Source organism: Perognathus longimembris, chromosome 4 (genome assembly GCF_023159225.1).
Source record: "Perognathus longimembris pacificus isolate PPM17 chromosome 4, ASM2315922v1, whole genome shotgun sequence".
NCBI classification, from domain to species: Eukaryota; Metazoa; Chordata; class Mammalia; order Rodentia; family Heteromyidae; genus Perognathus; species Perognathus longimembris.
This window is the reverse complement of record NC_063164.1, coordinates 32,546,515-32,560,116: the sequence shown is the minus strand read 5'-3', so window position 1 is coordinate 32,560,116 and position 13,602 is coordinate 32,546,515. Positions and strand designations below refer to the sequence as shown.

General features: G+C 39.6%; 1 protein-coding gene across 4 annotated transcripts in view; it reads right to left on the bottom strand.

Moving 5' to 3' along the window:
- Window positions 1–13,602, bottom strand: part of Ankrd44 (ankyrin repeat domain 44) — a 325,588-nt gene that overhangs the window by 78,620 nt on the left and 233,366 nt on the right. For all 4 annotated transcript variants that reach the window (XM_048345044.1, XM_048345043.1, XM_048345042.1 and 1 more), the window contains 2 exons: window positions 12,998–13,078; window positions 9,802–9,913 (listed from right to left, as the gene is read on the bottom strand). In XM_048345044.1, the coding sequence (XP_048201001.1) occupies window positions 9,802–9,913; window positions 12,998–13,078 (193 nt within the window). The remainder of the gene's footprint in view (window positions 1–9,801; window positions 9,914–12,997; window positions 13,079–13,602) is intronic.

Sequence of the window (13,602 nt, the reverse complement as noted above, 5' to 3'; positions counted from 1 at the left end):
AGGTTCTTCAATATTCTGAAAATGAAAAACTAGTTAACCTATCCACCAGAGTTTATTCCCAGATTCATGGTAGATTTCACAACTCCACAAACAACACAAGAAACCTGAGAAAAACATAGCAAATATGGTATGCTGTGTGACTGAATGTCTCGTTAACCACTAAATCCAGAGTGGGATGTGCCTTTCCTGAACTCTCAGGACATGTCAACAGTACCCCTCCTTTCATGCATGTTTAATCTTGGGTAATGATAAGAGTAATAGATACACAGAATTCTAATTGGGTTATCATAGCCATATAAGTAACTATAACTTTTGATAATTACCATTATCTCATTGTATACACATAAATATAACATTTCTTCACCTTTTTAGATGTTTTTAGATACAGTGAGGGGTCCAGGTGATGAGGGAATCAATGAAGATACATATGATGAGCTTCTTGGAAGGCAGAGATTGGGAGAATTTCAAGGCCAACTAGCTGGTAAATAGTGTGATCCTTTGGTCCAGCCGCTACACTCAGGCCTTAGATCAGTGAGGAGGAAGGAGGATGGGGTCTCTGGCCCTGAGGGTGACTGAGCATAAACTCTGCATTTGGGGCACAGCCCTTAGCTGAATGAAAATTGCCATACTAATGTATCCAGCAAAGCTACCATTCACAATTGATGGAGAAACTAAAATCCCCCAAGATAAACAAAAACTAATGGAATTCATGAACACTGAACCAAAACTACATAGGATACATAAAAGAAACATACTATCTGAAGAAGACAATCTAAGTCAAAGAAACATCATGAATGAAAATCACTAGAGGATTAGTTTAGTAAAACAAAAAGAGGAAGGAAGCAAACAACAAAATGGCAGGAAACATCACATGTTTTTCTCCATAGTAATGTTAAACATCAACAGACTCAATTTCCCAATTAAAAGACAAAGAACAGAAGACTGGAATAAAAAACAAGATCTGACCATTTGTTGTCCATAAGAAACACATCTCACTGTCAAAGATGAACACAAATTCTGAAGGAAGGAATGGAAAAAGATCTTTCAAGCAAATGAATCCTGCAAGAAGGCAGGAGTAGCCATACTGTTATCTGATAAAATAGACTTCACATTAAAATTAGTAAGAAGAGACAAAGAAGGTCACTACATACTGATGAAGGGAATGGTCCACGAGAAAGAACTTATTGCAGCCAATATATATATGCACCAAATAGTGGAGCACATGTATACATTAAACAAAATCTGATAAGCTCCAACACAATACTAATGGGAGACTTTAACATCCCACTCTTACCAAAGGACAGGTTACCCAAACAAATGATTAGCAAAGAAGCCTTTGAATTAAATCACACCATAACCCAAATAAACTTGATACATATATACAGATTATTTCACCCAACAACCACAAAACACATAGTCTTTGCAGCAGCCTATGGAACCTTCTCAAAAATAGCTCATGTCCTTTTACATTGTTGAATGTCCTAGGATATTGATATAACTCCCTGTATCCTATCTCATCACAATGGAATTAAAGGAGAACTCACCAGCAAAAGATACTACATGGACACTTAAAAATATATTCTTGTGTTTAGGGTGTAGGTTTTATAAAACTAGATTAAGTTCTCTTGGGTAAGGGTATTGTGGAGATTTTAAAAAATTATATCTTGTTTAGTTGTTCTATCCTTTGTTGAGAGAGAGGTATACAAGCCAGCAACTTTAATGGTGAATTTCTCTACTTATCTGTTCAGTTTTTTTTGCTTCACACATTATAGCTCTGTTGTTTGGGGATTCCTCATTGAGAAAAGTTCTAATCTTTCCTGGAATCCCTTCCTGAGCCCCTAGCCCCAATTGGGCTGCCTTCTAGCTCTGCTCCAATGACTGTAAAGAAAGAGATAGAGATAGAGATAGAGATAGAGATAGAGATAGAGATAGAGATAGAGATAGAGATAGAGATAGAGATAGAGATAGAGATGGAGATGGAGATGGAGATAGAGATAGAGATAGAGATAGATAGAGAGAGAGAGGAAAGGAAAGGAAAGGAAAGGAAAGGGAGGAAGAAAAAGAAAGAAAGAAAGAAAGAAAAAAAGAAAGAAAGAAAGAAAGAAAGAAAGAAAGAAAGAAAGAAAGAAAGAAGAAAGGGGGGAGAGGAAGATGGGAAAGAAAAAGAAAGTTAGCATTTAGGCTGACACTTCTACCTTCTCCTTAAGAAACCTTCCTTTTTTCTATATCATGGAATCCTTAGATGCTGCCCTATCAGAATCAGTAATTGAAACCTGTAGTGCTCACTTTGCATTTAGAGGGTGTTTTAGGAGCGAAAAGGCATGTGTGTGACTTTTAATTTGATGGGCATATTTATGTCAGTTTGAGATATCAGTATAGCCTTCTAGATCTTGAGGAAGAATAAAAGTGAAGAAGATTGCAACAAAATGAACTGGGCTGGGAAGTACCCAAATCTCAAGAAATGTAATCCACAGAAATGTAAATTTTTATCTTTTATGAGACACCTTTCCAACAAACAGGACAGTAACCACAATGGAATTAGCATTTAAATTTTATCAGCAAGTTAAACTTAATTAATCACTAGTATACAGCATTTGTTCAATACTTTTAGGTACCTGATATAAGTGCTTAAGAAATAGATACTAAGATTCACATATGTTTAAAGGATAATAGCTTATTTTTCTCTCCAGTTGGATGCTAATCTTTCCTCACACAAAGCCTGTCAGTGTGTCACTTTGTACTGAGCCAGTGAGTCAGAATATAACCAAATAATAGCTGTATTCTCTTTTCCCCTACACAAGCCCCATTTCTTTATGAGGCCCTTTCTTTCCTGCTACTTCAGATAAAATCTTCAATAAAGAATGATAAAAAGCTTCCAGGGCATTTTAGTGACAAACAAAACTTCATGTCAGTAATTAGCACAGTACACTAACCACAAACCCTGAGCACTGTTGAGCAGTGCCTCCCCCCACCTTCCTGGAAGGTGCAGTAGGGAAGGGGAAGAGGGTGGCTTATCTGGAATTCTCATTTCCTATCCCCCTCAATGGCTGGCTATGCCTCCCTCAGAATCACAGAGGACAGAAGAGGAAGATACGCAAGCAGGAGGAGCAACGATCTTACTGACCTGCAACCTTAACAATGCTACCCCAAGTGGGTCAGATGTTTAGATTCAATCTCTCCTTCCCTCTCTCTCTCTCTGTCTCTCTTCGCCCATGCTGAGGAAAGTTCTTCACCAGCCCCCATCACTGAAATCTCCCTTTGTACTTTCCTCTACCTGAATAACTACTCCCCTCCAACATCCCCTCTGTGCTCTGGGAACTCTGGGTTTCCCACAGCAATAGGCAGCCCTCTTGAGTAGGAGAACCCTATTCCAGCTCTGGCTCTTGGCTCACAACTGGATGCTGACAAACATTTACTTTGATCCCCCATTACTGAGGTGGAGTGATTTTTTTTTTAAACATGGTCTTCCTTTCACTTGATTGCTTGGCAAGGAAACTGTGGTCAGAGTCATTCAGTGTTTAGATTACCCCAGGCCAACACACTGTGCCTGCTAAAGTGCACAGGACACACATCCAGTATCTACGCAATCTCATTGAAGCTTCTTCATTTGGCTTCGGTCAAGAGAAACACCCTTCGTCTCCCACTGGCTGGCTGGATTCACAGCAGAGCTAATGACAAAGATCTTTGTGACCTTAAGCTTCCTATCCATCACAACTCCGACTCTAGAGATGAGGTAAGGGGGAAGGTGCCTCAGATTTAAGCTCTAGTACATGGCTGGAGATGGGGGAAGCAATGCCTCACTGTTCTGGATCCTCAAATGAAAATGTGGATTTTAACTAACATCCTGTTGAATTGTGTGTTGGCCAACTGCCAGATTCATCCATGGTAAAGCCTCCATTATTTTTCTGTCATAACACAAAAATAAATGGAGCATGTGTCATATTACCCATTTCACTGTTGTGAATAAAGACTGACATCCAACTTCTGATTCAAAACTTATGAAAAAATGATATTCATAGTAGTGAGAAGGTTGTCAGTAGCATCAAAATATTTATGTGCACCCCCCATGATCATTCTTTATGAGATTTTTGTCTCTCCAGCTGGAATCAACCAACACCACTGGGGTTTCTAGAGAACATCACACATTAGATGTGTACCCCCACCAAAGTCATGTACACCCCCCAGAGGTAATCTCCACCTCCCCCCAAGACCATCTCTTAGCAGTGCTTCTGGATGTTATTAATAAGACTTGTCTGAAATGTGGGTTCAAGTTTGCTGGATGTTTATCTTTTATCCTCAGAGTATCACTTACTAGCTTGCCTTAAAAACAACACACATACACACAAAACATTTTTCCTATATCCTGCTTCCTTAGTATTAACAAGCTTAATTAGACATCAGAAATGTAAGTAGTTACATCCTAATATCCAGACACATACCAAAAATTAATAACTTCCTACAGCCTTGTGATAGACACAACAACTCAAAACATGGAGTCATTTGTTTGAAAGCAGCATAATTTTAGTAGTTTTACAAAAATAGTTGCTTCCAGAGAATCCCAGAAATTCCTAGAACAAATAGGCAGAGATATCTGTCACTCCCACTTACTTTCACAGTTGAAGTTCAAGTTCAGAGGAGAAGGTCCAAATTCCAAGGGAGTTAGCCTGGCAAAATCTTGGACTGAATTTAATCTGGTGCCTTTAGCTTTCAATCGCTCTACTTTTTTTAGGTAATTTATACAATTATATTGGCACACACATTTTTCCATTTCAGAAACAACAAAGCCACAAAGGCCTTCATATGCACAGACAACTATTTAATATTGTCAAAGGAAAATAGTATGCTGATCTCCACGCAGCAATTCCAAATAGGGGCATGAGTCCCTGATTGTTCTCTTTGGAGTCAGTTGGAATGAGCTTCAGATAGAGGCTTGGAGCTCTCCTTTGCCAACCCCCTTCCTCCACTCGAGCATACATTATTCAGACACAAGGTGCTTTATTAGCCAAGACTCTTTTTGCTGTGCTTTAATATATTGAGCTCAATTCAATATGACAGATCACAGCTCTTGGCACACATTGCTAGGCAGATTTCTGGAGCACACACAGGACACACTCTGATCAAAAGCAGCTGAGAACACTGGTCTGCACTGGTCGACTTGGCAGCATTCTCAGCCTTGCTTAGTCTATCAAGGCTAAAGGGTTCATACCACTTTCTAGGAGTTTTTGAGATTTTTTTTTTTTACCATGGAGCTAATTCAATATGTCTGAATAAGGCAAGTTAACTGAAACAATTCCTGTTCTTTTTTTGATTACCACAAAACAGACTGAACATAATAAACTATGGTTTATAAATTCTAGGCTTATGAACACAGTCGGGAGCCACAAAAGCATGAATTCTGAGCAAATATAGACTAAGTTAAGTGTCACAGTCAAATTTACATCAAATTTAATGATACGTATTTAATGATATGCATAATCACAATAATAGCTCAACTACATGGGAAAAGATGTTGAAAACAAATTTTACCAGCTTCACAAATGAGCTGTCTCTGAGAGCCAGGGGATCCTCTTCAACATTACTCCAGCTCTCAAATGACAAAGCCCTTGTCTGCTAACTCCATTACTCTATTTCTTCTAAAGCTAGAAGCACAGGCTAGGAATGTACACTGAAGAAAGGTCTCATTGCACAACTCACTCTCAGAAGCTCAACAAGGATGACCAGAGCTACCAAGAATCAGTCTTCTCATGGCAAAAGTTCAGCACCTGACAGAGTCAGAGAGCCAATGGGTTAAAAAAGATGGTGTATTTGTAATATGAGATGAGGAAGATTTGGCAAGGCAGTGTGAAAGAATCTGAGAAAACCACCACTGGTACTTCGTGTCCATTGGGTAGTTTCCCTAACACCTAATGCCCAAAGACATGGGAACGTTAAGGGTTATGAAAGCATTAGCGTCCTATAGAAGAAAGGAATTTTAATTCAAAAAATTCCTCTCACTCTCCCATACCTGACATCTTCATTTAATATTTGTCCCATCTTTCTCCTCCTCCTAGAACCTTCACTTGTCCCATATATTTCCAAGCGCCATTTGGAACTAGGTGAGCCAGCAGTGGGCAAGAGATACCCGCAAAAGTCTGACTCTGTGGTTCCAGTCCTAGGAGACAGAGAGCTTAAGATGATTTCCCAGACTGTGTTTTGTTTGGACTGGAAGGATGTGGTATAAGGACATTTAAAGTCCACTTAGGAACTTGGCTTCTAGTAAACGGAACCCACAAGGAATTCCAACATAGAAATTTTCATCCAACTACAAACATTCAAGAAAATGAGAGAAAGATCACTATCCCATCCGGGTTATAAATGGCTTGTGACGGTTCTTACCTAAAAGCAAGTAAGGGAACATTCTATATTTTATATTAATAATCTGGTATATTCAGCTGACAGTGCAAGTAAAGATCATTTAATACCTCTCCCACCTACATTTGAACATTTTCTAATTTCCATGACTAAGTCTCTCTGTAAATGACATAGGCAAATGTATATCTAACCAAAAGGCTTAGAGAGAAGCCGGAAAGCTCTCTTATGGACAGAAACCTTTTTGTCAAATAAAAGAAATAGCTCCCTTGAGGGGCTGGGAGTATGGCCTAGTGGCAAGAGTGCTTGCCTCCTACACATGAAGCTCACAGTTCGATTCCCCAGCACCACATATATGGAAAACGGCCAGAGGGGGTGCTGTGGCTCAAGTGGCAGAGTGCTAGCCTTGAGCAAGAAGAGGCCAGGGACAGTGCTCAGGCCCTGAGTCCAAGGCCCAGGACTGGCCCCCAAAAAAGGAAGAAGAAATAGCTCCCTTGAAAAAAACTAAAGACAATTCAGATCCTATATCATTACACAAAGAGTTACAGAATAATTCTTCTCAGAGTTGGAATAGGATTGAAGATAACACCTCCCAGTTCCATAAAATAGCATGCATTATTAAAAATATAATAACAAACTTTGTAGTCATATATCCAATTTTGGCATATGGTTTTTAATAGATAAACTCAAAGCCAATAGTGTCTGAAGTAGATTTGGAAAGGCAGCCTCATAACTGGTAACCACAATACTAAGTTTTTGCTTTGCCATTGTTTACTGTGCTCACACCTGTATATGATATGTGCATGCAAATACTTTATGAAGGCGTTTCTTATATGAGGCCTAAACACAAAGTTGTATTTGCTAATAGGCCTACATCAGCTTCTACTGAAAACTGTTCTGCTTGACATCTTAACCAATTTCTCCCAAGCATTTGCTCTGTATTTCAGTCTCCATTGGTAGTGGGGCTTTAACCTGTCTTGGATGGAAGTCTATTGGGTGAATAAATACTTTCTTTGAAATCAGGACTGAAATCTTGATTCCACATCCTGCTTCATTGATCTGAGCTTTGACTTAGGGCAAGCCAGTTTATGCATTTGTATTAGATTTTGATAACTCATTTATAGGATGAGGGATGGATTCTTTGCAACTTAGGACTTTATCAATTTAATGGTACAGGAAGCCATAAGATCACTGGCTTCCTATATCTTCTTATGGAATTAGGTTTTTTTTTTAAAGATATACCTACACATGCCTTGATGTACCTCCCTTTAAAAAGTGAAAGATAGCCGGTGCTGTTGACTCACACCTGTAATCCTAGCCACTGAGGAAGCTGAGATATGAGGATCACAGTTCAAAGACAGCCCAGGCAAGAAATCTGTGGGACTTTTATCTCCAAGTAACTACCAATAAAAGCCAGAAGTGAAGCTGTGGTTCAAGGGATAGCACCTAGGCACTGAGTTCAAACCCCAGAACTGGCACATGCATGCGAGCACATTTGTGCATGCACATGCACACACACGCACGCACACACACACACAGAGTGGAGTTTCCTTTGCCTTCCTATGCTTGACTGCAGAAGTACAGTGAGTGACTTTCAAAGATGGGTTCATAGGTGGTACTATCCCTTCTCCCTTTTTCTTTCTCTCTTCTCTCTTATGGCAGAAGCCTTTGGAACCTGAGCCATCATGTAAAATATCCTGCTACTATAGAACTAATGTTCTAGAGAAAAGAAAAACATGAAAAGCTACATAGAGACAAAGAGAGAGCAACCTCAGGAACATGAGCTGATCGTCTCTTCCATCTGAGAAGATAGAGACTGAAGAAACAGCCTTTGAGATTGGACCAGCTCCCGTTGTTGTCTGGCTGTAGTATCCTACCATGCCTTTAGATCTGCTCAGCTAAGCCTGGTACACACACACACACACACACACACACACGTAATACACCACTGTTATCCAAAGCCGTGTTACTCAATCGCAATAACTAAAGAGGAGCTATGATGAAATAAGAATAAGAGGAGAAGGAAAAGAAAATAGGTAAGAGGAAAAGTAAGGGAGGGAAGGGAAGGGAAGCAAAGGAAAGGAAAAGAATGAATCCACAAAGTGTTACACCTAGTTCTCACCTCAAATAAGGAAATCTTTACCATTTGTAAAAACTCCAGGAAAGCAAGAAAGATGAAACATGTACAATTCACCAGCAAATGTACATATATATTACAATTCACCAACAAATGCATATATATTACCAGCAAATGCCAATATATATTATTATATACATATATATACTGTAGATATACACTAGTCATCTTTTTATTTTCAAACTGGAAACAACTATTACAACGGTTTTTTTTTTTACATGTATAGTTAAAAGAACATAGCAAGCAGAGTCAGCTAAGCCAGCAGCAGAAAGCAGGTAAAACACAGGGTGAGAGTGTTTCTATCTAGGTACACAGCAGTGGCTCACTTTCTTCCTACCTCATCCTTTCACAGTAGACTGTGCAATTGATACAATACTAGCCATTCCCTAAATGCGGCCCTGAATAACATGGGAAAGTTGGCCTTCTTTGAAAGGGACAAGAGAACATATGGGAGGTGAGCCAGGAGAGGCGGCACCTGTCACTGAACCACAGACAGTAGGCCGGGAATACCAGGTACCCTGAAGGGCGATGCTTAGAAGCCAGAAAACGGAGGCTAGCAGGTAGCATGTGGCCACAAACTGGTATTTTTTCCCCAGCTGTCCTAGTGCTTTCAAAACAGAAGATTACTCATATCAAGTCATATGGCTTCTCCTGAGACTGTGGAGGTCCAGTAACCCTGGGCATACAATCCCAATTGGGACAACTGACTGTGTCTCCCTTTCTATTTGCCAGCCTCCATCTCTCCCTAATGCTTTATCATCTGAACTCACTTCACCCTTAACTGCACATTTCAGGTCCCTGGAGGCAACTGTATCTTGGGCTCATCACTAACAGAGGGACTTTAGATTCCAAGCCCATTGAAGGTTGGAATTTGGGTGGTTCAGAAATTCTAGTCAATTCTGCTATTGCATTCCTGTCAGCTTTTTCCCCCCTCTATCATATAGGACTGGCAATGATAAATTCATCTGCCTAGTATGTGTATGTCATCTTATGATGCTATAATCAGATATTAGAGTAGAAGTTTTCTGCTACAAATACTCAGCGAACTTGCTGCTGCTACATCCCAATTATCTTAAAAATATACACTATGTCTCTATACAGATCTGAATGTGGAAAAGAGTCCATTGTCAGTCAGCTCCGAGACATGAAAGAAAAAGTACAGCAAAGAGAGATACTTCATAAAATATGGCAATTTTCTCATATACCAGAGAACACCCTGGTATGTGATACCAAGAATTCAACTGATGGCCAAATTAGTCAGTGAAGGCATATTTAAGACTAGCACTATGTTAGAAAAACAAAACAAATCGACTCACCAGTTCCAGACATTGCCTGTGGCCATAGGCAGCAGCATAGTGGATACTATTGTAGCCTTCCTTGTCCTGGATCGATGGGTTGGCATCGTTCTGAAGCAGGAACTCTAAACATCTGTAAGCATAGTGATGGTGTATTGTTTTAGAAAGCATCTCTGGACCCAAAAGGATAATTAGTGTAAATCTCCCTATCATGAAAATTCCACACAGCACGTTGTAATTGTGTTTCTTTAAAGTCTAGTACAATGAAGCTTTATTACTGGAAGATATATGTATGCATGAGTGTACATCTATGTACACACATATGCACACACACACCCTTGCAAACACACTCACATGCGCATGCACTTTCTGTAGCTATCCTAGGATTCAGGAAACACTTTAAGAGCAAGGAGGCAATTACGTGGTTTTTCTTTTTTCTCAAGACACAAACGTATCTTTGATCAAGATTACTGAATAATAAGACTTCGATCTCCTAGTTCGAAAGATGAAATCTGAAACGTTATCAAGTGGTCGGGCACTGAAACTGGAAAACTTAGAAGAATAGGGGATAGCCAGGTGCTGGTAGCTTATGCCTGTCATCCTAGCTATTCAGAAGACTGAGATCTGAGAATCGAGTTCAAAGCCAGCATGGACTGGAAAGTCCGTGAGATTCTAATCTCCAATTAACCACCCAAAAACCGCAAGTGGCACTGTGGCTCAAATGGTAAAGGGCTTGCCTTGAGCTGAAGAGCTTAGGGACTGTGCCCAGGCCTAGAATTCAAGCCCCCCAACCAACGACAAACAAACAAATAAATCAATAAGAAGAATAGGGATTATTTTTGAAATTTTTATTGGGGTTAAATAAAATCTTCAAATAGAGTAAGAATGAAATAACCTGATAACAGGCTGAATAACAAAAAGGTTAAAGGAGTAAGTGAATGCTTGAAAAAGATAAATAAGTAATTCAGTAACTACATGTGAAAAAGAAGCTTATCATGAAGAATACACACTGGACCAAACGCTATTGACATATGTTAGAAGGAGCTTAGCTCCACTTTGCTGAAGAGTCCTAGGTCTAGGGCTCCAAACTTCAGGTACCCAGGGATGCAAGGCCTATTGCAAAAGGCCCAACCCTGCAGGGAAAAGAGGAAACAACCTGCCAGTGGCAATGTTCCATAGTTATAGTATTATTTCTGTGACAGAGGGACACACATGCCCTTTACAAGGCCACACAAATTCAATTTCACTCTCAAATCAATATTTTAAGATCTTAAATATAAATTGATATTTAAAGATTCTAAATACATTAAGTCCTTCCAATGGAAACTTTCAGAGGTCACTCAGAAACTTCTAAATGACATTTGCCTGGCTTTTGGCATAAGGCGAAAGGGACACATAAATCACACATACAGATAAAAATTGGTCCTTTAATTTCTAGAAAACTGATAAAAGACAAAAAATATTAAACCAGTACCTACTTGTCCTATTTATTCATAAAATGCTCCATAATAAATCAAATTTTTATTAAAGTCTTGCTATCATGCTATCTTTTGTTATTTGAACCTTATAAGGAAATACTCTGTCATTTTGGTAATTAAAAGTCCATGGACAGGATCCAAGTTATGACTCATTGTAAACCAAATTGTTCTTTAAATAAAGTCATTCAATAGGAAGAGCATTTTAGTGCACTCATAAACTCTGAATGGGTTGTATTCTAAGAATCAGTTTATACACTGAAATTGTAATTTGGGAAACATTTGGAATTGCTCCTAAAAATGTATTTAACCCAGATTATTAACTCAATTATATGAACTGTACTGTGATGTTAACAATTAGTGCTATGTAATTTGGATAGCCTCCACATGGTTTCTAAAAAAAAAAAAATATGAACTCTATGTTTTAATTGGGAATGCTTCATATTTTTTCTCCTCCAGGGGCGCCTACTAGCAATTTTGGCACATAAAATGCAAAATCAACAGAAGCACATGAGGTCAGGATGTATTTGGAGGAGACGGAGGGGGCCTTCCCTTGCATGGAGGAGCTCCTAGGCTACTGGTTCTCTACCCTTCTCCTCCCTCTTCTGTCCCATCACCTCCATCACTGTAAGATGGCTGGGCTGCCCCAGACAAACCTGCAATCCATGCACTTGGGAGCAAATGGGTACTTTCTGTGGTGGATTGAACTTCTATAACTTATAACATCATTATTTTAAAGGGAGCTTTAGGGTAACATTATGGTCATTCTGCTGAACTCACAGCTGATGCCTCCTGACTCTGCTCTCAAAATGACTATGTTCTGTAACGTATACCAGGACACACTCTCTAACTGCACCATCCCATAATTCCCTGGGCACACTGGGACAAGCAGGGATGTCCAGTGGGATGTTGAGAAGACCCTGCCCCAAGACACCAGCCTTCAGGTCACCGACTATAGTCCCTCTGGCATCCAGAGAAGAGAATAAACAAATTAGAGTATGTGAGCCTGAAAATTTGTAGAGCCTCATATACCCCCTGGGTCTCAAGGGGTACAGCACGAAGCATGAGTACCAGATCATTTGTTTGTGCACTTATTCAACAGTTACTGCAGACTGACTCCATGCCAGTCACAGCACCAGACCTGCGACTGAACTCTCAGAGAAGGAAGTCCTAAAGTTCTTATGTGTCAACACCCTTGGGTGACAGTTGGCATGCAGTTCTTATCACAGCAATGGTGTGGGATGAAGTGGGCTGGGGCAGCTACTTACAAGGAGTAGAAGGCTATTTGTAAGTTGATGAGCTGGAGAGATGGGGGAGATTTTGCGACAACTCATGACGTGAAAAGATTACATTGGCACAATCTCAAGACCTTCATGTACAGTCTCTGTAAATAGTTGTCCTTGGGTCACAAAACCAGAGCCTAAGGCCTGAGAGGAGACTCAATATGTCCCCTGAGGCCTATTATGTATGGCAGAGTGAGAAATGATCTTGAAGATATAAAACTGCTGACCAGTCACAGCAATACTCAGAATAAGCTTAGTTTTAGAAAAAACATCTTTTGTAAAAGCAGCATAGCTTAAGGATATACTAAAACAAGTTTCTTCTCCATTAAAAGCAAGCCCGTAATACTCCTTCAAGATCCCAAATGAGGCCCCCAAATACGCAGGTAAGCGTGGCAATCCAGAGCAGCAGAAAAAGCACCAGAAATGGTACCTTGTTTTTTCTTAAGCTCAGAAACTTACAAAGCGGCTTCCTTTTCCTTCATCTCCCTGGCTCTTTCAAGTTCTTCAGAGTTTTCATGGCCATTTCCTAAGATAGTCTTACTTCTCAGCATAAAAGACAGAAAGGAAATCACAATTAGTTTTTTCATGGCAAAATTGTTAGTAGTTTTCTAACAATTAAAGCCCACTGGTTTTTTTCTTTTTTTGGTTTTTTTTTTTTTTTGCCCCAACCCCAAAGGAATAAGCAAAGCACCATTGATTTCAAATGAGGTTAGATAGGATTCTCTCCAAAGTCATCCAGAAAATCTAATTTCTTCCAAGGAATCCAACTGAGAACATGACTTTCCTAAAACTTCTACCTAGGTATCAGTGATGAAGACCACAATTGAGTTACCTACACTTCCATAACAGCTTAAAACTCTACCAGCAAACAGGAGGCATGTATCTCAAATATCTCTGACTCCTACTAAATTCTTTGCTGTCTCCTTGCCAGTTTAGCATTTCACTTATACAGGAAGAGAGGATCTTGATCTCATTTCATCAGCCAGAACAACTTGTCCTGTAGGATTCTAGCTTTTAACAGAGGAAGTATACTTGTCCTCCATCTCCTCTAGCAACTCTACCCT